Raw genomic sequence first — 27,263 nt, 5'->3', positions numbered from 1 at the left:
GAGGGGGGCAGTGATTCGCGTTCAAACAGAACATGGCCCAAGAGACAAGTCATTGTGATCCGGAAGCGCTGTGGTGGATGGGTGGAGCTTGGAGGCAAACTTTTGCGGGCCGATTGTGATCGGTGCGGGACAGTCGCGGCGGGCCGATGCCGCCGCGTGCGCGCATAGCCACGCGCACATCTACCGACAGGAAAGAGCGCCTAACATTAGATTACCACATACACCAGGCTATCGACTCTACGATGAGAAAACATCATGACGCGTCGCACGATCTACACTCTCTCTCACCTCAGCCTTGGACGACCATTGTACCGGCACCCCACAACACGTTCTGAACCGCCCCAAAAGCGGTGCGGACACTGCCTTCTTCGGTACGTGGAAAGGCTAGTCTTACCAGAACTAGCTGGGCAAGGCGTTCTGTCTGGAAACTCATTGGCCGAATTAGATTAATTGCATGTGTAGGATGTCGGCATGGCGGGAAGGATGGCGAACCAACGGTTCTATACATGGGTTCTGTACCCACACCACACGATAAACCAGGCTTGGAATGGGTCAATTAACACGACTAAATCTAGGAAAGTGGCTAAGCAAATATCGATACTTTGCTAACGACCCCAAAGCTCCAAACTAACATGCTGATGGCACGGAGGAAGGCAGATACTCTGATCACCCCGTCTCGATCGCATCTCTCATTCGCAACCCTCATTGGCCGTGGAGAAAAGCCTCTCTTATCATTCTGCATGACGACGTAGCTTGCACACCACATCAGTACGCTATCTTCTCCGCTGACTCCAAACACGTATTGCGCGTCTAGTTATTCTAGTCTGGGCTGCTCTACATGTAAGACTACCAGAGGCACACTTTCGTCAGTCGTGCGTGTGAAGTTACACTGAAGTCACCGCAATTTGAGCCATGTGGCTGCTCGTACGCCGGTGGTGCGAAAGCCATTCCAACGGTCAGACAGGGCATCGGTGAGCGGTAGGCAGGGCAAGATCGTTACAAGGAAGCAGCCTATCTCCAAGGTTACATAAGCGCACATGTCTTAACGCCACTTCTTGCCGCAACACCGATCAGTGTAGCAAGGTTTGTCCCGTCTTGCTCTTCTCCAGTATCGACGATGAGAATAACAGAAAACTTTACATGCGGCAGGTAATTAGCTATCGAAAGCACTGAATGCACCACGAACTGATGGTGTTGCTACAGTGGTGGCCGCAGAAGCGGCCGCATTCTTTATCTCGGTGACGCACCGACAAAGCCACCGAGGAACGTCTCTCCGCTGCCAACTCCGTCTACTACCGTCAGGTCAGCGTTCGTATCCACGTGATGTTAGCTCAAACCAGTATCAGTCTCTTCCTCATGCCTCAACCGGTTTGGTACTGGCGTCGATCGTCAAGTCCTACATGCACTCACCTCGCCTATTCATCGCCGACAAATTCTAGTAGCTCGGCGACTTCTAGCACCCTGTTTGCACCCAGTGTATCCGCAATCACCGACATCCAGCTCATGCACCCGGTATACCTCCTCACAATATCTGCAAGCCATCAACATCCAACACCGATTCAGATTCCGGCAGAATAGTACCTTCCATTAGGCTTCTAGAAGGTCGACGTGTTTACACAACATCTTATCCTTGACATTAGCATATATCAAATTCCTCTCTCGGCGTGGGATTGGCTACCCACTATACACTCGGGTTCTACAAAAAGCATACCCAAGCTCCTACGCCACTGTCGTGTACGCATGAACATATACTGTGCATATGCTTGTGAATCGCGTGGTTCTGCTGCGGGGATTTATCTCGATTCTGTCGCTTGCCAAAGGTCTTATTGGGCAGACACCATGTACGCACGAGGCGCGGTTTCAGATTGTCCCGACGGGTGAAGTGAAGGATGTCATCTAGCCCGACAAGATGGGTACGCTGGAATGACGAAAGTGGTATTGACCAGATGCCAGTGCATTGGGTGCCACTAACGTGCATCACGCACTACCAGCAGGGTCAGTCGACAACACCGCCATCGAATTACCGAGCCTGTTGATCAACCACGTGTATACTGCACTCATGCCGCTGAACATGCAGTCACACCCCACTCTTCGTCGTCCAGAAAGACTTGAGTAAAGCAGTGTAACACCAACATCCACCCACCTACCCACCACCTTTCCGCAACAAACGCCGCGGCAAATCCTACAAACCACCTGCAGATCCACCTCCACCCCACTCAACTATTTGGAATGAGAAGGGCTGCATGGCGCAGACCCACGCTATCCATCGACCACGCGAGTCCCGATGTACAGGAGAAAGCGGGATACCATGACCACGGTAACCGACGCGATGCCGGCTTGCCGTTTCAGGAACGCGTGCTTTAGATTGCCACGGCAGACATGTGCTGCTTGATCGTCAAGCCACCAACATTACAAACGAGTCCGTGGGGATAGTCCAGACTACCTAGATACTAAAGACTCTACTATGGCCCCCAAAACTACCCAGCATCATAGCTGCTACTTCTGCGGCTTTCAAGTCCCGATCTGGCACGCTCGTATGATGCTAGTACGTCACTGATGTAACATACCACTCCCCTGCTCCCCTAGCGTCGAAACCCCCATCTTTGAACTGAGACAGCGGATCGGCATACCAGGGACGAAGCGTAGAGAAAACAGATATCGGATCCGAGCTCAGAGAGAGCGAGATCGAGAGCGACGCAGCAGCGCGGTGGCGATCTAGACTAGTGAGACAGCGAGAAAAGGGGCCATAGCGAAAGGCACGGCCAGTAGATCAAAATCAAACTTACTGTGCACTCAAGTGGGCTCTCTCAAACTCTGATCCATTTCGCTGCGTCGAGGACAAGATTCCCAATAGTACTCGCGCTAGCAAGAGACCAAGGGATGTGCAACAGATTGCGGTTTGGGCCATACCTATTACCAGCAGGCCTCAGTGTATGTTTCTTGGACGGGGACAGTTAAACTAGCTTCTACCTTCACGGAGAGACTGTAGTAGAAAATAGCGATGTAGACATGAGAAGAGATATTACTATTAACTTCTCCCCCTCCCCCCTCTAGTCGCTGTTGCAACGCACTCGACAGACGCCTTCGCTGAGCCCTCTCATGTACTCATTCATGCGATATCATGACATGCGACCCAGCCATCTAAAGCCCAGTAAAAGCGAACATCCACAGATCGAGAGAAGAAGAAAAACAAAAGCAAAATGAAGCGAAGAAGCGAAGAAGTGAAGAAGAAGTAGAAAAATCGAATCGAATACATGTTCAAACCCCTCTCAACCCACACTCCCTCAGTCCACACCCTTCCCCTTCCCATCACCTACTTCCCCAATCCCATCCACATCCCCATCCATACCCCCATCCACATCCCCATTCTCCGTAGCCACCATCTCCCCATCAATATCCAGCTCCGCCACCAACGCCTCAGCAGGCGGCACACCATTCGACAGCAAAACACCCTCGCTTGCCACATCTTCCACACCACCCGGCCCCTCCTCAACATCCTCATCCGTAATATCAACCAGTCTACTTTGCACTCCCAGCGGATTTTCTAGATCCAGAGGCAGTGGAGTATGAGGGGCGTTTATACCGTTGGCCAACCCATTAACCATACCATTCATCATCCCGCCGTTCGGGAATCCAGCGTGATCAGAGGGGGAAGTAGGCTTCGGCGATACCCCAACCCCCAACTCCCTAACACTCCTCTTCATACTCTCCAACCTCGCCCTCTCAGTCACACACATCCTGCGCGCCAAATCCCTCAACGCGCCTCTCCCCATTTCCACCCTACCCTCCTGCCAACTCGCCAACTCCTGCGCCACAACCTGCTGCGTATACCGCAACTCCCTGCCCAAATCCTCCAGCTCAATCTTACTCTTATCCATTTTATCCTGGGCGTCGCGCTGCACCCGACTGCGCGCGTCGTCGAGAAGACCCAGGGGCCAGCGGTCAGAGCGGCGGACGGAGAGGTTGTGGCGATCGATTGCTTTCTGGGTGGCGGACATGGAGGTGATGAGTGTGGAGGGGCGGGATAAAGCGGTTAGGATGGCGGTTATGGTGCTGGAGATGGCGTGCATGGAGTAGTAGAAGCCGGACATGGGGGATGCGTCGCTCTGTTTCAGTGTCTGGGTATACCGGTCTAGCGCTTTGAGGTGTTTGGCGGGCAGGAAGGTAAGGGAGTGGAGAGCTGTGTTAGCGATTTTAGCAGCGTCGTTGAGGTCCGAGGACGCGGAGCGGACTTTATTTGCGCGACGCAGGACGGAGCGCGAGGCGTGGTGTAGGGCGCGCACGTTTTCGCGCATGTGCTGGACGAAGAGCTCCACTTCGCGCACGTCGTAGATGGGCGCGTATTCTTCGCGGAGGCGCTCGACGCGGAGTTCGGCTTTGCGGGCTGAGCGCTCGGCGAGCATCGAGGAGTCGATGTCGGGGACGAGGAAGAACTCCCATACCATTTCGTGGGTGGAGAATGTGGGGTGGCGGAGGAGGATCTTGAGGAAGGCGTCGAGGCGGAGTTGCATGTCGCGTAAGATCGATCGTGATGGTCGAGAGGGTATCAGGTATGGTGATGCTAGATTCTGGATGGCGGGTAACCATGAAGCGGGGTGTTCCTGTGCGAGCCATTTTGCAAGGTTTTCGAAGTCCTGTGATGACCTACGACATGTTGTAACGGTGATGGTCTTGTTGTCGTTTGGCGCTCCAGACTTCAACACAAGGCGTACTGTTCCATCTTCGACGAAGAAAGACCGGACAACAGTAGTTGTGCGGCCATCCGGACCGGCTTCATTCGACAAGAGCACCAGGTCGTCGATACGGTTCCGAACGTCGTCGTCCTTAGCGAGCTCTACAGCGGTGAGACCACGAGCGTCCCTGTAAGATAGGTCTACTCTTGGGTCTTGGAAGAGCACCCGTACCATATCCGTTCGACCGTATTTACTAGCTACCATGAGTGGTGTGAACTGTCGATCGTTTGTTGCGTTGGCGTCGGAATCACAGCGGTACAGCAGCTTTGCGGCTAGCTGAGGGTCTGTAATGATGTGAAGCAGACTGTTGCCCTTGTTGTCGACGTGCTCATCGAGGTGTAGCGGTTGTCCATCATCTTGGTCTTGCGTTGCGGCAAGTAGTGCCTTGTCGACCATATCATGGTACTCGTCGTGATCATACGATCTACATAAAGCGAACACTGGTGTTTGGCCATTCTTGTCCTTCAGCCGCCAAGGAAGAAGATGTCCAATGCGGTCGATAAGTCGAGGCTGATTGAAGAGATAATGCGCTACACATCTACCCTTTGCATCTGGTTTCGAAAGATATGCTTGCAGTGCCTGAGGGCTTGGACTGTTGTCCAGGATGTAATTGAGGATTGTGTCCGTGGTTCTGGCGTGGCCCAGTTGGATGGCTGCACTCAACAGATTGGTGCCTTCATTGTTGTAGTCCTCGAAGACGAGAGAGGGAGTATAGTACTCAGTAAGACTGAGCAGATATTGCAGGGCCTTGTCCTGTCTATTCTCAATCGCCATCATCAGTACTGACTCGCCATCGGGGCCTTGAGTCATGGTCAGCTTTTCTATCGAAACATCGCCTTCGATGGCGCTGACGCGGGAGTCGAGGGTAGTCCGTGAATGGTATGAGCGTGCTGAGCCACTCGACATGCTCCTAGTGTCCGTGATAGAAACCTTCTTCTTCATCTTCGGTCTACCGGGTAGTGGTGGTGTTTGAGCGCGCTGGAAGGGGAAGATATGCGCCAAAGGGCCATCTTCATGCGCACTCTTTCCGCGAGATGGGCTTCGGGGTCGTAACGAGAAGTCGTCGTCACCGTTCAAGGTCGTGCCTGCTACGGAATGTAGATCTGATAAACTTGCAGCAAATCTGACTGGGCGATATCTTGGCGGGGTTTGGCTTCCGTCTGAGAAGCTGTCCAAATCTGCGTTAAAAGACCTGTCGGGCTCCAGTATGCCCTGCATTGTCGCAAGATCACCAGATTTCGTGGCCTGCCACAATGCCCTATTCCGCCGACTCGCTCTTCGCAGGCCGCCCGAATCTGTAGTGAGGTATGAGAGGACAGCCTCGAACGTGCTGAGCGCATAGCCCATCTCTCCACTTTCGACATCATCGATGAAGATGAAGTGCCGCATGTACGAAAGCCGCGCCTGCAGATGTCGTACTGGGGCCCTTATAACTACTATGAGCAATAGCGAAACGAGTGTATCCGCGTTGATGGTGAGAAGATGATCCTGCTTCTCCGACATTGGCTCTCCGTTTATCATATTCCTCGCCTGCGATTCGTCCGGCATTGTGATGTGCTTCTGTACTCCCAGGAGTATCTCCAACATCTCTTGCGGACTGCCTGCGACACCCATTTTCTTGAACATGTCAACAGCCTTCGAAAGCCGTATGGCTAGCTCTTGCTTGCCCTTGCGACCATGGCCAATGTCGATTCCGACTTGCGATATATCGATATCCACCATCTGTCGTGTGCGGCGCTCGAGGTCCTTATCTTCCACAAGCCGTATCTCTTGTATCCGTGGGAAGAGGATTGTGTGGTGCACTTGCTCCGCAATGTATCGCTCGATCATGCGCTCAACAATTGGACCAGTCAAGTCGGTCGTCGCGCCCAGTAATGACAGCTGCTGCTTGTCCACCATCTGGAAGAGATCAATGGCCGCTGTCACTGCCGTCTCCAACGATCTCCGCATCTGGTCCTCCTCGTCGCTGATCTCTAGATTCGATACAAAGCCATTCGGACCGTGAGACATGCTGCTGTGCAAGGATAAAGGCGTCGTCTCTGCTGAGGATACCGATCCGCGTCGCCGTGAACTCATTGACGAGCGCCGCGATCTCTGTGATGGTGTCGCTGGTAAGGGCTTTTCTAGCTCCTTGCCAAACTCTCTGAATAGTCTTTCCAGACCGGGTTGCATCTGGCGCGCGATCATGGGGAAATGGTTCAACAGGTCGCTGAACGACTTGACCTCCTTCTTCCGTGGCATCGACGAGCCGGCACCTGCAGGCGGGCCCGCTGCGCCTGACGGTCCTGCAACTGGTCCCACATCTTGTCGCGGTCCTAGTGTAGCCGGTATTATAGGGTTCGCATCGAAGGTGCCTATGAGGGGTCGCGATATGAAGTATACGAGCCAAGGCTGCGCATCGAAGGAGTCGGGGTAGAATATGGTGTCGCTCAAGAGCTGCGCTTGGTTGAGTGTTTTGAAGCCTGCGTCTCGATTAGCATCCAGACGTCATTCCCGACTGCGACCCATGTCTGCGCACCTTTGTTGCTGTAGATGAAAGCGTCCTTGACTATCACCGTCCGGCCATTCGCGGTTGTAAACTGCTTCGCCTTCCCCCGCGTCTCCCTGAAACTACCAGAGTCCTTGACATGATTGTTCGGCCCCACTCCACCCGGGACGCGCAGCACATGGCTTGCAAGGAAGTCTTCAGAGCCGCTGAGGTCGATGTACGAGGTGTTTGATTCTTTGTCGCGCGATGTGAGGAGGACTTCGGTGGTCGGGACGAGCAGGACCTATATCAGGCAATGTTAGTACTTGGGTCTCCCCTATACTCGCAGGTGTCGTACGTGGTGCTGGGCTGGCTGGCACTGGCTGGGGAGTGCACTACGGAAGAAGGCCCGTAAGAAGGGATTCAGCACGGGAGGCATTCAATCGACATTAACGAGGCTCTGGGGGTATTTCGGCATGCGCAGAGCATGTGACCTGGCGAACGAGGCGCGCGATCAGGTGTAGGCGTCGGAGGCGTTGTAGTCGTGAATAGGAGCCTGGTGCGATGGTTCGGAATGCGATGGATGGCGACGGCGTTGGCGCAGCGGTGGGGGTGTTTACGGCGGTTGCGCAAGGAGCGGAAGTGATGCGAGCGGCGAGGCTAGCACACAAACAGGCGGTGGATAGCAGAAGGTTCGCAAACAATTGGGATGATGGCTGATAGCAGCGTCGCCAGAGCCATTGGCTTGTGATGGTAATTGCTGCTAGCTGGGACCGGCTAGCGCTCGACGCGACTCTTTCGTCATCGCTCCCGCCCTTCCCCAGCTTTGTCTCACCACGCCACGTTGGCATCAAACCTAAAGGAAACACTGTTCGACGTGTTTGAGACTTAGAAACGTGCTTTTGACGCATCTCCAGCTATGCGAATGTTCTCCCTCCCATCTGAAAGCGCGTTGTCGCTGCCCTTGCGCCACTGCTGTGGCTGAGATGTGGCCACACGGTACGCGCACTGCCGGCAGGTAAAAGCGACCGAAGGCGATCCTTCATAAGCACTACTATATGACAGGCATTGCCTGGGTAGATCTTAATGTGTCACCTCTCATCTTCCGCTTATGAGGGGCGGTTTCAAGGACCTCTCACACAACACTTGCACAACGACAAGCAACCGATTACGCATCATCGCATTTTCAAGGCGAGCGATAAAGTTGGGTATCGGACAAGATTGGTCTATAGAAACAGCAAAGAATACGCCCATCTACTTAGACGACTTCCTACAAAGCTTCGTCCCATAATCCAAGACACTCCAATTCTCCGTCCCAGGCGTCGTCTCCGTAAAAAACACACCCTCCGGGTCCCACTTCTGCCTTATCTTCAACAAACGCGCATAGTTGCTCCCCCAATACGCTTCTTGCCAGTTAGGCTCGTTGAGGTCGCCTTCGTTAACGTAGCTGGCTCCATTGGGACTCACATCCCTCAACCTCTTCCCAAGGACATTCGTATTAAAACTCTCCCTCTCCTTCTTAACCTCCCACGACTCAGTCCCCGTCATAAGCACATTCGTAATCACAAAGGAACTGGCGTTGCGCCAGGTCGGGTGAATCGCGTTGTCGACTACGGGATACGCACGACCGGGGTTAACAATATGCCCGACGTTGAAGCCGAGTTGCGTGGGTTCAGGCATCGCGGCGTAGATGAGCGCATCTGCGATTTCGTCGCCATGCGCCGTGATGTCGGATTGGGTGAAGAGGCGGCCGCCGACGATGGATTGCTGGTTCGGGGGCTCGTCTTCGAACATGTCGATGTAGAATTCGAAGAATGTGGGGAAGGCTTTGGTGTGGGTGTCGTAGGGGACGCCGGCGGCGTCGAGTTGTGAGTAGAGGGGTGCCATGACTGCCTCGAGTTGTTCTTTGTTCATCTTGGGGCCGACGAAGGGCGCGATGTGCAGGCGTTGCGGGCCGGGGCCTACTTCGAAGTAGACGAACATGCCGTGCGAGCTGTAGTGGTTGGCGAGGTTGTGGAAGATGTGGACGCCCTTGGCAAACAGCTCGGTGTCGTTGGTGTGAGTTGAGTTGATGTTGAGGATCGTGCCGGCGGTGGGGACCTCAGGGAAGGTCTTGACGGTGATGGCGACGACGACGGCGAAGGAGCTGGGGCCGCCGCCCTTGAGAGCCCAGAAGAGGTCGGAGTTTTCTTTCGCGTTGGCCGTTACGTATTTGCCCTCGGCGGTGATGGCGTCGAAGGAGAGGACGTTGTCGGCGCCCATGCCGTAGATGCCGGTTAGTGGGCCGTGGCCTCCTCCTTGGATGTAGCCACCGCCCCAGCCGACGGTTGGGCACTCTCCTCCAACGATGACTACCTTGGGACTCTGGTTGAAGCACTGTCGGAATAGCTCGCGGCCCTGGACACCAGCGCCGACAATAGCTGCTGTGCCCTTCCAGTCCCCAGGTCCAGTGTACTTCTTCAGGAATTTGACGTCTCTGAAGCTGTGGGTGTTGATGATGAGTGAACCGTATCCGGTCGAACGGCCCCTGTACTTCTGTCAGTTCCGTCGTGCTTCAAGAGATAAGAGATTGTCTTACATGAAGTCGTGACCAGTGTTACGAATGATCAAACGAAGGTTGCGCTCTCGTGCAAAGTCCACACCCGCCTTAATCTGTTCCCTTGTAGTCGCCATGATGACGTACTTGCCGTACATGCCTTGTGTGCAACTACCCGATGGGTCGTCCGTCGGCATGCAAGTGTTGTTGGTTTTGAACGGCCAGAGCTCGGCGATGGGGTGGTCAGTTCTGGCATTGCGTTAGCTTCGTCATCTGCGTTCCCCAGGAAGGTTGCTCATACAGCCATTGCTCATTTGCCCAGTTGGCTTGAGTATCCGCACACTTCGCCGCATCGTAGACGCTAGTTCCGTTTCCGAAGTTGGTGTAGCAAACAGCGCCTGGTGGGATGGCGAGCTGTAGTGCGCCAGAGACGGTCTGGTTGAGCTTCGACCAGTCTTTGTTGGTTGGCCAGCAAGAGTTGTCAGAGTAGCATTTGCCTGGAGTTCAATAATCAGCATACATTCCAGTGAAATCGAAGAGCGGATATTGCTTACACTGGTAGTCAACGCCATCCACCTTCTTGACCTCACCAATCCATTTGGCGCCCAAGACACCGTTGGCCGCCAGCAGGAGAGGAGCGAATACTGAGAAGCGACCCATGTTGACGAAGGCGGGAGGGTATACAGAGTCAATCGACTGTCCACAAGGTACCCATGGGCTTCCCGTCTATTTATCTCAGTCATGGCTACAAACGCTTCGCAGTTCCCTAGACAGCCTAGCGCACATTCTCGGAGAAGCTCTAGCCTTTGTCATTAGCAACACGGTACGCCCTGCAGCAGACACTCATGCTCTCAGATTGGCCTAATACTAGCAGAGCGCAAGAGGTGGTACTGCTAGTCTGCGTACCGTCTTCCAGACCCAGGGTACCTGGAAATCCGAGCCGCACTCAACAGCGGCAGTAGAGCCACAAGAGGTAATTTATTCGCACTAGAACACATCGTCGGTACCGGGCCGCTGGGAAACACAAATGAGTTGGCGTGTTTGCGGCGATCCTATTCACCCGGATAATCTTGGGGCCCTGGTAGACTGACCGCCAAGACAACGGTGCTTGTATGGCTTATTCTTTTCGCCACAATCCAGATATCTTGTGAACCTGAATCTTGTGATTGCCACGTTGTTGACGTTGGCGAGGCTGGCAGAAATGCCGTAGCGAAACGCTGCACGCGGGCTCACGTCCGGTATGCGGCTCGTGTATGTAGTATCGCGCCTCAGCTAGCCAAGCCGGTACGATCTAAACGCTCAACTAATATAGCTGCGCATAAGAGATCTCGCGTGGCAATACTTGCATTATGCCCGGTAAGCATCGAATCTGCAATCGAAATCAGAACTTATTGCGGCGCTCTTCAATTGGAGACGTGCAATCAACGCGCGCTTACGCGCATGTATACAGCAACGGCAGTCCGCGATGTTGTCCAACGTAGATGCATCTGGAAACCATTGATCTGCGGAGGATCTATATCGCGCTTGTGGGGTCAAACAATGGGGTACCCTTTGACCATGAGTGCAGGTGCATGATTCGGTGCGGTTGAGATGCCTCGTATCTACGGATTAACCTTTCGGTGGCATGAGCGATGAGCATGGCGACTTCATGCCGTAATTTTAGCCTCGGGATAGCAGCTCTCTTCTGTGTAGTCTCCGCATCCGCCTGTCCCCGCGGTTCGCAGCTCCACTTTGTCTTGGGGCAAGGGTCCAGCGGCTCGCTTCCGGAGAACCGCTATTGGCTTCCGCTGCTGAGCCGTCAATCAGTCTCTTCACGCACTTGGATGCAGCTCTGGAAATACCATGATATCGGCAATTGTCTCGGTCGTATTGATGTTCTAGCAAAGGCGATGAGACGACGGCCCTCTGGATGATCGTCGTGATCGTCGATAGTAGCGCCGGTTCCATGAGTCCGCAGGTCCGGGAGACTGGACATGACACGCATCCGAGCCGTGTTTTCGTTCAGGGCATTCCACGCTAGCAAATCTGACTTGGCTCAATTCCATGTGATGGTCAACGCTGGAGCCCCTGTGCATCTTCTATAGCTGCATCCGCCGAGGTAGATGCTCAACTCCACGTATGGGACTGGGGGCCTGAGAGGCGAAAATCTGGTTCGGGAACCAGGCTCATTCGCTTCCCGGCCCAAGCCAAAACCATCGCATGCTATACAACCTCTTAGGCCAGGCGATCTGCTACCAGAGTGTCGGTATCGTAGTCAAATATATACAGCTCTGGAAAGTCCGCTCGAAGTCGACTTTGAGTGAGTCTTGTCGCTTCGATCTGGGAGGTCCCATTGTCGATCTCTACAACCTTCTTTGAGAAACTCTGTTGCGCTGAATTCTCCACGATTTGGTATGAGAACTCTGGACTTGCGTTCCTTCTGTCCGGCTCAGGATATGCCTCCCCATAATGAAGGGTCGCCGAATTTGGCGCGATTATGAGCATCTGGAGGGAGGGACATCGTGTATGTGTCCATTAAAAAAACCGTGTCGCGAGTCGGTGATGCATGTCGCGAGCACCCACTTCAGGCGGAGAGGAGGAAAATAGGGACTTTGGTGTTGCGGCCTTGATAAAGATGCAGCATATTCAGCTTCTTAAGCTTTTCGATCGGTTCCTAGAAAGCGCGCTGTGTTATTGAGTCTGAAGACACATTTTGGAGTTCACGCATGTGGAGACAAAAGTGCCGAAGATCTGGCTCCGTGTCACCAGCGCTTTACCGTCTTCGTTCACGGAGTTGTTTAACTTGTCGTTATTGAGTAGTCCGAAGTAAACAAGATTCTGCAGTTTGGATGAGCTGGACAGGTATTGTAGTGGTTGATATCTGCACATGGACAGAGACAGCTTAGTTACCGGAGGCAAAATTATTAGCTGAGCCAGACCCTGGTTCATGTCGTATGCCCTCTAGTAGATTCAAACTCCGCGTGTTAACCAAGTGCTTTCGCGCGCCGATGTCAAGGCATCGCCGGAATACAGTGGCATTGCCCGGGAAGAGCCAGTTCGGCAGCCGCTCATCGCGAGCATATGTACTGTTGTGTAGCACGATCTTCCGGTACAGGTACTCCGTAGCGATGCTGTTTCAGTCCTTCGAAACTAAGCAAAGCGCTTTCAGATCCGAGTAGAGCGAAAGCTGAGAAATGCGATCAGGTAACAACGAACTTCTGTTTGGCGCTGTGCTGTTCAACGCGGAAGTGGCACATATTCCAGTATCATGCGCTTGACATCTTCGATAAGCTCGGCCTTTTAGGCGGATATTGAGTGCTTGAATGTACATGCTGCGATAAGTGGGGATGGAGGACTGGTTGCGCAATGGGAGTGCGAAGTGGGCGGATGAGGGGCACGGTTGTCTCACGTGACGTCGTGCTGGGGACCCCTGGCGGCTTCCTTAAACAGCGGGGCAACGCGAACAAAGTGGAACAGCGCGTCGCGTCCACATTCGCGACTTCCCGCAAAATCTCTCTCCTCCACACTACCTAGGTATCTCAACGCGTCATGCAGTCTCTTTCGAACGAGGTCCAGCTACTCATACTCGGATACATCCATACGAAACGCGACCTTAAATCTCTTTGTCTGACGTCGAAACACCTGCGCAACCTCAGTTTACCGCGACTGTACCATACTGTCTACTTACACACTAGGGAGGAAGGCCTGACAAGATTCTTCAAATGCATCGCTGCAGGGGCCAGTTACCACCTGCGTCACATCAGGAGCTTATCTTTCGAAGATGAGTTACGTGACCCAGCGGATGATGCACCACCGCCGAACCATGAGCACCTGGCTAGTGCGGCTGATGCAAGAGACGTGCTGATGCATCTTTTGATCTCCATGCTTCCAAAGAATCAGCTTCATGCCTTCAGGTTAGTTCATCTCACCATAAGTTACTATAGAGACTGATCACTAGGCAAACTTAGATTCATTGCCATGGGCCGAAGTCTCCGAAAAGACATCTTTCATCTGCTCAAGTGTAGCCAACGAGAACTGCGACATCTACAGATCCGTTGCCTCGAGCGGGTGAGTATAGATCTCACAAACTTTCGGGCCGACGGTGAGGGACACGACCACAATGTACACGAATCCGCCGACTCAGAAAGCAGACTCTTGAAGTTGCCCCACCTGAAGTTATACAACGTCGAGTTTGACGAGATTTGGTGCTGCTTGGCAGCCACCATCGATTTCAGTGACGTCAAAACTCTTGCGTTGTTCAATTGTGAGAACGCCACTGTTTACGACAAGTTTGTGTCTAGCCTCAACGGCAGAACCCCTGCTTTGGAGCATGTGTATGTTGCCATTGATGGCAGGGATTCCATCTCAGATTTGCTTTACTGCTGCGAAAACCTTACTAGTCTGCATCTCGTCTGGGATCATCAGGAGGACAATCTAGACAAGTTCTGGCGCATGATCGAGCGCAGGGGCCCTGGATTGAAAAGTCTCGGCGTCCAGAATCGATACACTACGTTTCCTTTCGGCGATTGGGACGATCAATTATCGCGCCTACTTTCGATATGCCAGAACGTGGAACATCTTCGCTTACCAATATCGAAGGATGTCATGGAAGCTTCCATATGGGAAGGGGAAGATGACGAAGATGAAGAAGACGAAGATGAGGAGTATGCAGAGTTTCTGGCAAGCAGGGTTCTTTCACGCACTGGAGCAATATGACTGACGATCATAGAACTGTTTCGAGCAGATGACGCAATTGCGCTCAATTCTATTCACATACTATCCCGACATCTTCCATCGCGACACATACGGGGAAGAGTACGAACTCCAACCAGAGGTATTTGCCAGCAATTTCTTCCAATACCTCGATGCGCGTGGTTGGTGTCCTAGCTTAGACGTTCTGGTCACTGGCGTCCCTGTAGATCTCGAGGATATAGAAGATGTTGAACCTGGCTATGCACACGCACTAGAGTTCAAGACTCCACATCCATGGCAATGCTTTGTCAAGGGCGAGTATGCTATCGTTGAAAAGGTACCGGCACATGTACTGCGATCTTATCAGCCTGGGTACAACATGCCAGACATCATTCCACGAGCGGATTGGATGGATTCCACTTCTGGAGAGTCCTGGGGGTTCTTGGCTGATCGCGAATCTAACATTTCAATTGGATAGTATAATGTCACCTGGGGTATACGCCTATGCCATTCACAATACAAAGCCTCATCTACTGCGCATTCGGCCTGAACACGCTCATACCGTTCTTCTTGCCCCAAGCCCAGACCTTGCCATTCAGATCCGGCACCATGACCAACCAGATGATTGTCGCAATCCACGCTCCGATAGTATCGACAACCACGTTGTTCCTCTGACTACCCGACATGGAGCCATACCGCATCAGATGCACAAGCCAGTTTGTAGGAGTCATGAAATCGCCCCCTTCCAGTCCCTTGACCGCCGCCGTCGCAGCTTCCAGCTCAGTCTGCTTTGGATCGGAAGACTCGAGCTCGAAGCTCACGGGGTGTTTCGTCTTGTTCTCGTTCTCGAAACCGGGGGATAATATACTGCCTGGGAAGACAACGTGTATATCGACATCGAAAGGTGCAGGTACCACACCGGTGCTACTCGTCTTGGAGCGGCGCGCCGCGTTGTAAAGCTGGACTTCGGAGCGGAGGCCGTCGGCGAGGGATCGAATTGCGGCTTTGGCGGGGGAGTAGGCGGAGTAGCCTGCGAGATTCATAAAGGCGAGCGCGGAGGATGTCATGATGAACTTGCGAGGCAATTCCGGAGCAGAACTCTTTTCTTGCGGCTTGTACGGTACCTCAGGGTAAAACCATGCCTGCAGTGTCTTGTGTGCCATGTATGCTGACGCGAAGTAGTTCAGCTCCATCTGTCTCCTCAGCGTCTCAGTGCTCGTCTCGATGAATAGCCCTGGCACTGAAGACCCCGCAACACACCACACGATCTCCGGCACGCGTCCGTTGTTCCAGGCTGTAGCTTCCTTCAGAATGCGCGTGTTCTCGGCCTCGGAGGTTACGTCGGCGGCGATGTAGGTGAAGCGTTGGGTCGAGGGGTTCTTGGCATGGGCTTTCGCGTGGGCTAGAGCAGTTTCGAGGTTCTTTGCGGTGCGTGCGACGAGGATGAGGTTTGCGCCGCGCGCGGAGAGGAGACGGGCGATTTCGCAGCCCATTCCTTGGGAGGAGCCAGTGAGTAGGACCGTCTATATGCACCGTTAGTAAGGTTCATGTTAGAGGATTCAATACAATACTCACTCTTCCCTCCACTGGAAATTGGTTGCCTTTCCAGAATGCGAACCCCATGATGTCCGCACTGATGATTCCAACGAGCACCAAGAGGATAATGGTCGCTCCGAGAAGCAGTTGGGACATGAGGAATGGCACTGTATAACTCCAACAAAAGGAAGTATCGGACGCCTGAAATCTGACTCTGGTTACGCGGACGAATTGACCGCAATGCTCAATTGGTGTACGGTGAAATCGCGTGTCAGTATCGAATTCACATGCGGCGTGCTTACATACGCACACGCCCTGCAGCTTAGCTCCGCTCCACTAGTGGAGACTTTCCGACCTCCGCGGTAAAGCCAAGACTTCTTACCGAAAAAAAGTTCCCGCGACACTTTGCGACCACCACATACGCCACGCACCAACACATATCGCAATCATGGCAAAAAAGAGAAAGGCTGGTAGTGGCGGGTCGCGCGCGCCAAAAGCGCTGAAAGAGGAGGACTCCAGGATGGCGGTTAACTCGTATGAGGATGTTGCGGATTCCGAGGACGAGTTCCATATCAATCGCGACAAGGTACTGCTGGATGAAGGACCGGCGGCTAAGAGGTTGAGAAAGTACCAGGAAGAAGGTTAGCCAAATGATGTTATATGTATGGTATGCGATAGCTGATCTGGACCTAGACAAATTCTTAGAAGCCTCAGACGAAGAAATCCTCGATGCCGGCAGCGATGACGACGATGAAGACGATTTCGACGACCAAGATACCGGCGATGAGTCTGGAGATGATGTCACGGGACAGCGCAAACCAGTCGACGAGGAAGACGAAGACGTTGGTGGATGGGGTACCTCGAAGAAGGATTACTACAACGCCGATGCGATAGAAACGGAGCAAGATGCGTTGGATGAGGAAGCTGAAGCGAGGCGCATACAAAAGAAGCAGCTACAAAGCATGACAGAGGCGGACTTTGGCTTCGACGAGGACGAGTGGATGGCGCAGGAGGGAGAGAAAGATGCAGAAGGTGGCGCGGTCGTAACAGAAGTGCTCCCGCAACTTCAAATCACGGACAACATGACCGAGGAAGAGAGGATGAAGATCATGCGCACGCGATACCCCGAGTTCGAGCACATTTCGAAAGAATACTTGAGGCTGCAACCGCTACACGAGGAATTGGCTGCCGCCGCGAAGGCCGCCGAGAAGGTGCTGAAGGCACAAATGGCGAAGTCGGGGAAGGCAGACAGAATTCCACCAACACCAAAGGCTGTCACAAAATACCGGGCATGCGCCGCATATCTCGCAGCGATGGCCATGTACTTTGCTGTACTCGGCTCCACTGCAACGGACGATGGATCGCCTGTCATCGCAATGGATCCTGCTGAGCTACACGAACACCCAGTTATGGAGACCTTGCTGAAGTGCCAGAAGGTATGGACGCGGATAGAAAACCTACCTATCGCAGATCCCATGGTAGAGACCGGTGACGACGACGACTCAGCTATGGAGGACGTGAGCGCCGAGGAACTCGAAAACGACCTGACCGTCAAGAAACCCACAAAGCAGAAGAAGACCAGGGCAGAACGAGCAGCAGAACTGGCGCAAGCAGAAGCAGCAGCACGACGCGCCGCGAAGCTCGCAAAGACAGAGCAGGACCTCGCATCACTCGATACTCTCGCCGACAAGGCCGCCCTCAAGAAGGCATCACGCAAGAAGAAGACCGCAGAACCCAAGCTTAACCTCCTCAACGCAGACGACTCGGACTTCGGCGAGGAAACGGAACTCACCGCGCACGAAGCCGCCGAGAAAGCCAAGAAGAAGAAGTCCCTCCGTTTCTACACCTCGCAAATCGCCCAAAAGGCAAACAAGCGCGACGCCGCCGGCAAAGATATGGGCGGCGACGCCGATATCCCGCACCGCGAACGCCTCAAGGACAGACAAGCGCGTCTGCAAGCCGAAGCCGAGAAGCGCGGCCAACACAAGGATGCTGGTCCTGGTGTTGCGCTGGGCGAAGACGATGGCGCTTCGTCTGCTGATGAGGCGCCAGCGACCAAGCGCGACGACTTTGAAGATGAGGATGGTTACTACGATATGATTGCCGCCCGCTCAGAGGACAAGAAGCAGACTAAGCTTGAACGCGCGGAAGCTTACGCCCTCGCTAAGAAGCAAGGTGCTCAGGTTATTGAAGAGGAAGTCGTTGGCGATGATGGGCGTCGTATGATTTCTTACCAGATTCAGAAGAATAAGGGGTATGTTTTCCTTCCATCCCCCTGTCCCATTTCCCCGACTTTTCTGGAACAAATGCTGACGCAATGATTAGATTGACGCCTCACCGCAAAAAGAGCGTACGGAACCCGCGTGTCAAGAAGAAGGAGAAGTACAAGGAGAAGCAGAAGAAGCTCAAGAGTATGAAGCAGGTGTTTGACAAGGGGGCTGCGGCTAAGGGCAGTGCGAACTATGGTGGTGAACTTACGGGTATTAAGTCTGGGCTTGTTAGGAGTAGGAAGTTGTAGGTGGGGTTGTGTTGAATGGATATACCATGGTTGTGTTCTGCAGAAATTTGAGAGTGGTTTTGGCATGTTGGAAGTTACTTGATCGGGCACTTATGCAGCTGAGCTGGGCTTCCAAGCTGCAGACATTATTCTCACTACTGTAGGCACGACATTCAGCATTGAGCGCTAGAGTTGAACATTGGTTGAGTTCCTAATCGAGATGCTCAGAGTCTGATGCTGTACGATTATTGATTTCCCCCTTGTGGGCTTCACGCTCGAACTTAAAGTCTTTTCGCGAGGGACTTTGGGTGTGTACATTGATAGGTTGGTAAGTCGATAACGGTGGTTCTATATTCCCTCTAAGGTGTATACAGAATCCCTCGCTGCCATACCCTCCATCTACATATGAAATACGGTTCTCCCTTGACAAATTTCCCATCAGCAGGTAATGAGTGTCCTGACGCTTCTTCTTGACAACAGCTGGCCCATTACGGTTGTGTCGCAATGCCTGATTCTTTCCCCGGTGCATCATCATTGTGCCCTGCTCTCCTGCATGGTCTCCTTACACAACGCAGTTCAAGCGAAGAGTTTCAGTGCTCTCAGTGAATCATGAACATAGTATCGGGCCCCATCCGAGCGGCGTCTCTCTGATGTTGCTCCATAAGATGGGGGATGAATGCAACGCCTACATGCTGAACATGATCGGATGCTTGCCCAGTCGAGTCGATGTCGTCTTTCGTTGGGGTCAACTGCCGAAGGATGTATATTGGCTCTCCGCCGTAGAAGGCAGCGATCTGATCTCCTGGTTTGCAACCGGGGTGGGCGTATCCAATGCGACCGCCCTTTGTGCTGAAGAAAGTATGTCCCCGCATATTTACCCACTGCTGCTGGCACGTCCTCTGCTCCCTGGTAGCATTAAAGCCGGGTCCGGAGTACCAAGTCGCTAACTTAGGCAATGTCTCGCAATATACATCTCTTGCTTTCTGATTAACTCGACAGTCCATAAGCAGCGCCATGACGAAATCGTCCGGTACATCGGTAACGTCTTCGCTCTTTCCATAATAGACACGACGAGCTAGATCTAAGCTATCCATATGATGGCCAACAGCAAGACCATATAAAATCATGTGCTCTTCAGAATAACTATCGTAATACCCGTATTGGAGGTCAAGGACTTCCTCATATTCCACGACCTCTTCAATAGTGTCCAGCACAAAACCTCGGATCCGAAGCCAATCATCATATTTTACGGTACTCGTGAGCCATTTATGATGGTTATCGATCGCCTTAACTCTGTCCATGCCGTTTATCTTGCTGTGTTTTTCAGACAAAGCCCAACGAATGAACAGAGGCCGTTCATTGATCGCATTATTCCAGTGCCCATTGTTGGTCATCCTGCAATTTGAGCTACCAGAAAGATTCGGGCACCAGGATGGTAAGCATGAGGGTCTAGGCTGTACAGTAGGGGGGATATTCAACAGAAATATTCCGCCAGGTTCGTTTATCAGAGCCTTGGCAAAGATGTTCCATGTCTTCCAGTACTCAACCCGACCTTGTTTGCTGTAGTCAACCTCCGAGACCACTTTATCTCGTAGTTCGCTCTGCAAAAGCCCTACAATCGCCCAAACACGATCCACTGGCTCTTTCACGTGTCGATCACGTAGCTCGTACAGATTGAGTGCAACGTCTCGAGGTTGTATCATCTTGGTTCGTTCTTGTCGAGAGGTTGGACTGCGGTAACGGTAAATGGCATAGCAGGATACCATTACGCTCTCATTTCGATCGCTTTCTACATCTCTGACAGCTGAAACATAAGTGCTACGATATCCATCCATGATGAAGTCTAGTAACTCATCGAAGTCCGCCCGGGCTTCTCCGCACAGTAGTGCTGCTCTAGTTGGAAGCAATATCTCCTGGTATGTCCATAGCCGCGTGAACCACTCGTTTCTGAGGAGTTGAGATAATCCCTCAAAAAAGTCATAGACATTATGAGGAAGTTCTTCTTTGATTGGGTTGCGATAGCTGGGGTTTTTCTCATAGATTGCTATCCAGTCCTTTAATTTGTCTCTCACGTCTTGGAATTCTGCGAAGAAGACCTCGATTTCTGGGGTCGAAGGACCCATCCATACGATGACAGTTGCCGCTCGGGAATAGATGTCGCCCATCAAGGGTATCTGAGTACTTTTCTCATTCTGATCCTCTTGATTGATACAGATAGCATCAATCCAAATCTTCCGCGTCGAAGTCTTCGCTTGGTATTGGTGTAGGTATTGCAACATCTTCCATACAGTAGGAGTGATGAGAAGACGTTTGTTATTACACATGGCCGTGACCGAGGCTGGTGCGGTCCCCCATACGTATGAAATCGCATCGTAGTCGACATTCCCACTAATCCTGTACCGCTGCGTCGTTAAGTCGATGATATCGCCGCTGGAATGGATAGTAAGGAGACGCATTCTGTTCTTTCGAAGTCTCTGGCCATCGTACGGTGATCCCGAGGATTTCGGTTCCGATTTCGAGTGCGCCGTTCTCATAGCTCTTACGGATCTGGTGTCATCCCGTAGATCGGCCCGCTCATCAGCAAGCTCCGAAGCTGCACGCCCTTTAGAGGACGGGATGGAAGGGCAATTAACGCGACCGCCCTGAAGCAGCGATAAAGTTTGATGTGTGGTGTATCAGCGCGATCAGGCTAAGTGGGGAGTTATGCTTGATAGACAAGTCGGGATCCTGATTCTCAGCCTGCCGTCTCACCAGACTGTCTGTCAAATGAGGGGCAGTGCAAGCCACATGATCCCACCATTGGTGCGTGCATACTGCTCAGGCTGTGAAACCTCAACATATGAGCGCTGCAATACGCAGCCTTAAGAACCGAACGCGAAGGCTGAGTGTCCAAGCTAGGTGTTTTGGTGTATTGAGGAAGTGATGAGCAAAAGTATGTGGAGGTGTCAGTCTTGGAAGTGACAGGTGACTAACGCGTACTAGCGCCTTGGTATCACAAAAGACGGAAAGCGCATAGGAGACTGAACCATGTCTGTTCACTCCATTACTTGCAATGTCTACCCCGACGCTATCAAAACATTACAAATACATTATCGGGTATCATGATATCGAAACACAAACGTTCCTCTTCCCCATCTAGACCTTAACAGGATACTTCTCCCTGATAACCCTCCCATACCTAAACAGCAACGCCGGCACAGGAATGAACGCCACAGCCAGGAAACCCAGCAAGCTATTTCCCCAGCCCAAACCCAATGTCTCGTACATAGTCGGTCCCGCAAGCGGCAGCAGGGCACCGAACAAACAACGCAGAGCTGTCATACCGGCAATGGCGGAAGCGGCGAATTGGGGGAAGCAATCGATCATGTAGGTCTGGAGGGGCGCGAAGATGCCCATGAGGCCGAAACCGAAGGGGACGAGGGAGATGATGGGGACGATCCAGTGGACTTTGTTGTAGGCTGTCCAGCCGTACCTGGGGTTGTTAGTGAATGATAGTAGGATGAGGAGACAGACAAGCTTACCAGAAGAATGAGATCGGGATCAGGCTCCCGAAGAACACGCAGAGTGGCAGGCGCATCTCTGGTTCGTAGACACCCTTGTTCTTCTTTGCAAGTCGGATGATGGTTGCGTCGCTGGTCTTGGCTACGAAAGCGATGCCCATGAAGTTTCCGATTCCGATGCCTAAGTATGCCAGACCAGTGATCTCGGGTGACCAGCCGTAGGTTTGGATGAAGACGGGTGTGATGGTCGTGAAGAGGAGGAACAGCAGGCCGAAGAGGAAGGACATGTAGAGTGAGCAGAGCAGTACGATAGGCGATCGGGTGAGCATCTTGAGCGGGCGCGTAATACCGTTTCCGAGGATGTGGAGAGGACTCAAGAGCGCCGCATCCTTCTCGTATGTCATGATGTTCTGAAGTTCAGGGCGGTTCAGCTCCTTGCGTAAACGCTCAGTCTTGCGGTTGAGCAGCACAGCGTGGTACGTCTCGCTGTTGAAAACGAAGAGAGCCACTGTCAAGAGGCCACCAACAATGAGTACGACCCACATATCCCATCGCCAGCCTGCGCGTTGCGCAATGAAGCCACCGCAGATAGGACCGAGGATAGGGCCGAATAGGATGCCTGTACTGTAGAGCGAAACAGCCTTTCCTCGCTGCGCAGGCACGAACATGTCGGCGATGACACCGGTACCGATTGTCAAACATGCGCTGCCTCCGACACCAGCAAGAAATCGCATGCCAATGAGACCACCGAGGTTAGGCGCGAGCGCGCATCCGAGGGTGAAGCAGCAGAAGAAGAGGTTGGAGCAGTTGAGCACGATGTATCTTCCGTAGATCTCGGAGAGCGGACTGAGGAAGAGTGGGCCGAATGCGAAACCTAGCACGTAGACACTGACGGAGAAGGATCCAAGAAGCTGCGATGTGTTGCCAAAGTCTGCATTCACGAAAGGTATGCCGGGTGCGAAGATGGACGAGGCAAGTGGACTGACGAAGGTGATTGCGGCGACTAATCCAAGGAGTGTGATCTTTCTTTTCGTCGTGTAGTTACGTGGGTTCGCGGGATCATCTTGGGTGTCCCAGCCGACGAGGTTGTTGTCGAGATCGGATAGGGGGTATTTCTCTGGTGCGAGCTGGTCCTTCTTTGTGCTCTTTCTTGAGAGATGCTTCTCGAGGTTTGCGCCAATATCATCGCTTGTTTCTTGGGGTTGCTTTGAAATGTTAGCTCCTCTTCGGAGTGTTTCAAAACTGACGTTTGGTGATGATGGTGCAGTAGCCGACCACCCGATGCCAGGATAACTTAGCCTGATTGCCTTCCCGTGTCATGCGCAACAGGTCGCACACTGACGTCAAGGTCTTCAGATCGCAGCAGAAGTGTTCTGATGGAGATCGCGTCGTGAAAAGTTGATAATGCTTACCTTTTCTTCCACAGCCTCTTCCTCCTCTTTGTTCGGTCTCGCATCGCCCTTTTCTAAGTCTGGGACATGTGTATCTGAGCTACTCCTTGAATGTTGGCGGTATGGTTCTCGTGTTGATGAAGACATGTTGTGCGGTGGATGTAGCTGTCGCTACGATATCCGGGTGAAATTTCCGTGAGCAAAGTTTTCCTTGCGATGGTGATCCTCAAATGCGGTGTTTGCGACTGTGAAGGTATCGAGAACTGGGTTCAGACGATTGCGGTTGTAGCGTGTGAAATCACAACGCCAGGAGTCAGCCGCAGGTATATAATAGAAAGACAACAGGCAGCTGGATTACGAAATGAGTCCCCATCTCTGCCCGCACCCTGAACATATTTCTGTCCGTTAACCCCGAGGTTCTCGTGCAAGACTAAGCCAGGTTTGGGGGCATGATCTCGGTGAACGGCGTTAGCGAAAGCGCGAGACAGCGACGCGGGGAAAAACGCGCCGTTCGCTCTGACTCCCACGGGGCCACCCGCGCGCGTTACTGGTTGAGTCGCATTCTTCTGACGCGATCAGAGCATGATGCGAGAAAGCTGACTTTGGTGGCTTTGGTCTTTCGGTGCGTATGATAATTGCGGTGCGTCGGCTTTGAATAGGCACCGGGACTTCGTCGGGGAGGAATCCGACCCCTGCCAGCCGGCTGGCTTGTGGAAGCTTGGTGGGGGCCAAGCAATCTGCAGACTCCTTGGGCCCTTCCAGGTGGTATGACTCTCGAAAGGGCGTAACAGATGGTGTGGATGCTCATGCGTACCCAGGCAAAGACCGATCGTATGTCCGACCGGAGCTAACCATCGAAATAAGGCATACCATCAATGTCGGAAAAGTCCTCATAATCTCCATAGTGCCTTCTCTTCGTATCCTCGCTACAGATGTCGCCGTCGGTCTTGAGATGATCGCGAAGCTGAATGAAATGTGGACTCGGCAAGCGATAAACGTGAACAGAAGAGTCAATGAAAACACCCACCACTACTATCTTTTACCTTACGTTTGATCGTCACCGATCGCCATATTCTATGGGGCTGCACTGCGACACATTCGTAGTTGCCTCACATACTCGCAGCTACAGTGCCGGCTGCGCAACCACCGTCACATCGCGAGATTTTTCGGAGCTGAGACAGTGTAGAGAGAAAAGGAAGAAGCGGTATTCTGCGGAATGGTGAGATGTCGTTACCTTTAAGTTATTCGGAGACGGTGCTACTGCGGCTGTCATATCCAAACCGCCGTTTGATGATGCCACGGTTAATGATGCTGACGACAGCCGAGAGCCAGCACCAGAGCATGGAGACGAAGGTCGTGCAGTACCCAAGCTGATAGACTGTAAGTCTGAAATCTGCGAAAGGAAATGTGAAATTGAGATTGGGAGGTCGCGAAGGTCTATGGTGTCCGTAACAGACTCGGCTCTCCTCTCGGATCCTGCGCTTGCCGGTAGAACCAGACAGAGAAGCGCCGCATCTAGACCCCTAGTTGCTCATACTAAAGACAGTAGCACTCTGTACTTATGAATTTCGATAAACGTTGCGACAGATGCGATCAAAGAATATGAAGAGACGGATGCCAATTTCCTGGCAACGGGCAAGGCAGGCGCGCTAGAGCCATCGTACTCGCCGAGTCTGACCCGCGGCAGCGACCACCTTCGATCACATCGACCACACGTCATAACTCTCGCGATCCACCGCCAGGCACCGATTATCGTGGACACATTGATCCCACCTCTTCCTCTTTATGATCGTTAATACGGATCCTACGGCACGGCACGGGCCCTTCCAGCTGCCGGTGTTAGCAGACCACTTAGGAAGGTGCATCCTGAACATACGAAAGAAGGTACCTCCAGACGAATATCGCGCACTCTATGCACGAACGCGGGTCCTTCAGCTCGACCTTCTGCCACCTACGTCTTTCCATGACCACCAGGATGAAAAGTTCTAGTACGCCCCGTATTAGCGCAAGGCAGCCCTAGAGTATCTGTGGGGAACCAAGTACATCGTCTCCAGCTCCAAGCGCTTGGTCGTAAGATCGGAGCAACTTTCAAGACAGGCTGACGACCAAAATTAGTATTGGATGACACATCAATGATGCGCCTTCAATGGTCCCTAACCTGGACCCAGTTTACGGCTGCGCGTCGGCGGCCTGGGAGATCGACAGCGGCTTCGTTTATGCTGACTGCGTCCGAGCGGCTCAATGAGACGACGTCCGATGCTTTACAACCTACCATTGTCGATGCTGGAGACTCCTGTGTTACGTACAGGTCTGCTGGAGCGGGGGAGTAATAATAACGGACTCCATTGGTCTTACTTCATTCCGGAGATGACCACAAAGCGCCAATCGACTTGGTCGGTCTCGTATGCTTACGATCGAACTAACCGGGGCGTAAGGCGCAAGAGTCCGGGGAAATCGCCGATATCAGCTTATTGATCATGGCAGAAGACGCAAGGTACGAGGTCTGTCGAGATGAGCTGGATTAAGCCGTTGATCATGTGTTCTTGCAAACACATCACACTTGGGTAGGTGCCGGAAGCTGTAGGATGAAAGAGACACGCTTCAAAGAACGAGATTAGGAACGTTCGACCGAATTGTATGAACACCAGAGATGCTGTAAGCTGCCGGCTTAACGAGGACTCCATCGTCTACAGACCCGTCGTTACACATCCGGTTGAATCCCCATAGGGAATCGCGAGCTGCTGGATTAAGACACTCAGTTGGCACCACACGCAGTGATGCCTAGGCGGTCACCTCAAATGGCTGGTTTGAAAGTAAACTGAAGGGAATGATGACCCGAGAACGATCGATATGTGGGTATCGGGGGCCAACACTACGAAAAGAGTAATTGTTGCGCCAGTCTATTCCAAGCACCTGCCTGTTCAACATCACTGTACGAGCTCAGCCTGCGAGCAAGTGGATACGAAACGAGCTGTACTCTCTAAACTCTCCACGATGTCTTACGCTCTACTCCACATCGCGATCCACAATCTCCACCTACGCCCCGTCCCACCTGGACCCTGAACAAGCAATCAACATCAAAGGCTCGAATTGTATACGAGACTCTCAGCCTTTCCATGACGATCTCGATCTCAGTACCGCAAAGATCCTCGCTGCGACCATGACGCCCCATCCCATCTCGCCTTACCATTGCACACACGGTCCGAATCCAAGACACCAGGCAAACCACTTCCCTTGCCGCCGGTGACGAAGAAGTAAGACACAGAGGATACGAATAGCATCATCGTGCAGTATCGATGGGGAGTACGGGATGCCTGAACAACAGAGAGAAGGATATATAAGGAGGTAGCATGCACCGAGTAGAGGACCATCATCACACACCAACAAGTTCTTCAATCATCATACATACACAACAAACCTTCAATTTCAACGTTCAACGAACAACACTTCAACCTCAATCAACATGTACTTCTCCAAGATCGCCATTCTCGCTGCTGCCACCATGGCTAGCACTGTCGTTGCGGACAACTGTTTCGCTGGGTATGCGTACTGCGAGGGTAACCTTTTGACTCAGGGTTCGTCTTCCCTTCTCCCCTACTCCACATCTCTACATCCCCCTTCCCCCCTTCCACCATACCTCATCTCCCTCCCTACTCCTCCTTCTTTCCCATCCCCACCCCCTACCCATAACCCCTCTGCACTCCCCATCCTCCAATCCCCACCTAACACAACCCAGGCGACTACGCCTCGACCATCTACCAAGTCCTCGACGCAGCGGGCCAACCCACCGACGCCAACGCGCGCGCCAAAGCCCTGTTCAACTGCGTCAACGGCGGGGCTATCCAGTTCATCACGCTTTGTGGCGGAGACTGCAAGAACGAGCCGTTTGGTAGCCAGGTTAGTGATCACTGCTAGATCACTTCTTGGTCGGA

The 27,263-nt window shown here is 52.8% G+C and overlaps 6 protein-coding genes across 6 annotated transcripts; 2 read left to right on the top strand and 4 right to left on the bottom strand.

Moving 5' to 3' along the window:
* Positions 1-3,284: 3,284 nt before the first annotated feature.
* Positions 3,285-7,941, bottom strand: J4E84_008824 (uncharacterized protein; the record flags this gene model as incomplete). Its single annotated transcript, XM_049391393.1, has 3 exons — positions 3,285-7,195; positions 7,252-7,504; positions 7,903-7,941. 3 exons carry the CDS (start codon positions 7,939-7,941, stop codon positions 3,285-3,287), a joined length of 4,203 nt encoding a protein of 1,400 aa, XP_049240797.1.
* Positions 7,942-8,454: 513 nt separating this feature from the next.
* J4E84_008823 (uncharacterized protein) lies at positions 8,455-10,396 on the bottom strand (the record flags this gene model as incomplete). The annotated part of the gene is made up of 4 exons (XM_049391392.1): positions 8,455-9,727; positions 9,779-9,985; positions 10,038-10,233; positions 10,291-10,396. 4 exons carry the CDS (start codon positions 10,394-10,396, stop codon positions 8,455-8,457), a joined length of 1,782 nt encoding a protein of 593 aa, XP_049240796.1.
* A 4,541-nt stretch (positions 10,397-14,937) lies between these two features.
* J4E84_008822 (uncharacterized protein) lies at positions 14,938-16,030 on the bottom strand (the record flags this gene model as incomplete). Its single annotated transcript, XM_049391391.1, has 2 exons — positions 14,938-15,930; positions 15,983-16,030. The coding sequence occupies 2 exons, from the start codon at positions 16,028-16,030 to the stop codon at positions 14,938-14,940; spliced, it is 1,041 nt and encodes a 346-aa protein (XP_049240795.1).
* A 361-nt stretch (positions 16,031-16,391) lies between these two features.
* On the top strand, positions 16,392-18,461 carry J4E84_008821 (uncharacterized protein; the record flags this gene model as incomplete). The annotated part of the gene is made up of 3 exons (XM_049391390.1): positions 16,392-16,584; positions 16,637-18,197; positions 18,269-18,461. The coding sequence occupies 3 exons, from the start codon at positions 16,392-16,394 to the stop codon at positions 18,459-18,461; spliced, it is 1,947 nt and encodes a 648-aa protein (XP_049240794.1).
* Positions 18,462-21,575: 3,114 nt separating this feature from the next.
* On the bottom strand, positions 21,576-23,478 carry J4E84_008820 (uncharacterized protein; the record flags this gene model as incomplete). The annotated part of the gene is made up of 3 exons (XM_049391389.1): positions 21,576-21,912; positions 21,962-23,145; positions 23,353-23,478. The coding sequence occupies 3 exons, from the start codon at positions 23,476-23,478 to the stop codon at positions 21,576-21,578; spliced, it is 1,647 nt and encodes a 548-aa protein (XP_049240793.1).
* Positions 23,479-26,794: 3,316 nt separating this feature from the next.
* On the top strand, positions 26,795-27,246 carry J4E84_008819 (uncharacterized protein; the record flags this gene model as incomplete). Its single annotated transcript, XM_049391388.1, has 2 exons — positions 26,795-26,906; positions 27,068-27,246. 2 exons carry the CDS (start codon positions 26,795-26,797, stop codon positions 27,244-27,246), a joined length of 291 nt encoding a protein of 96 aa, XP_049240792.1.
* Positions 27,247-27,263: the final 17 nt, after the last annotated feature.

The sequence above is a fragment of the Alternaria hordeiaustralica genome (genome assembly GCF_023758085.1).
Source record: "Alternaria hordeiaustralica strain BMP 2776 chromosome Unknown scaffold_24, whole genome shotgun sequence".
NCBI lineage: Eukaryota > Fungi > Ascomycota > Dothideomycetes > Pleosporales > Pleosporaceae > Alternaria > Alternaria hordeiaustralica.
This window is presented reverse-complemented; position numbering and strand designations above follow the sequence as displayed.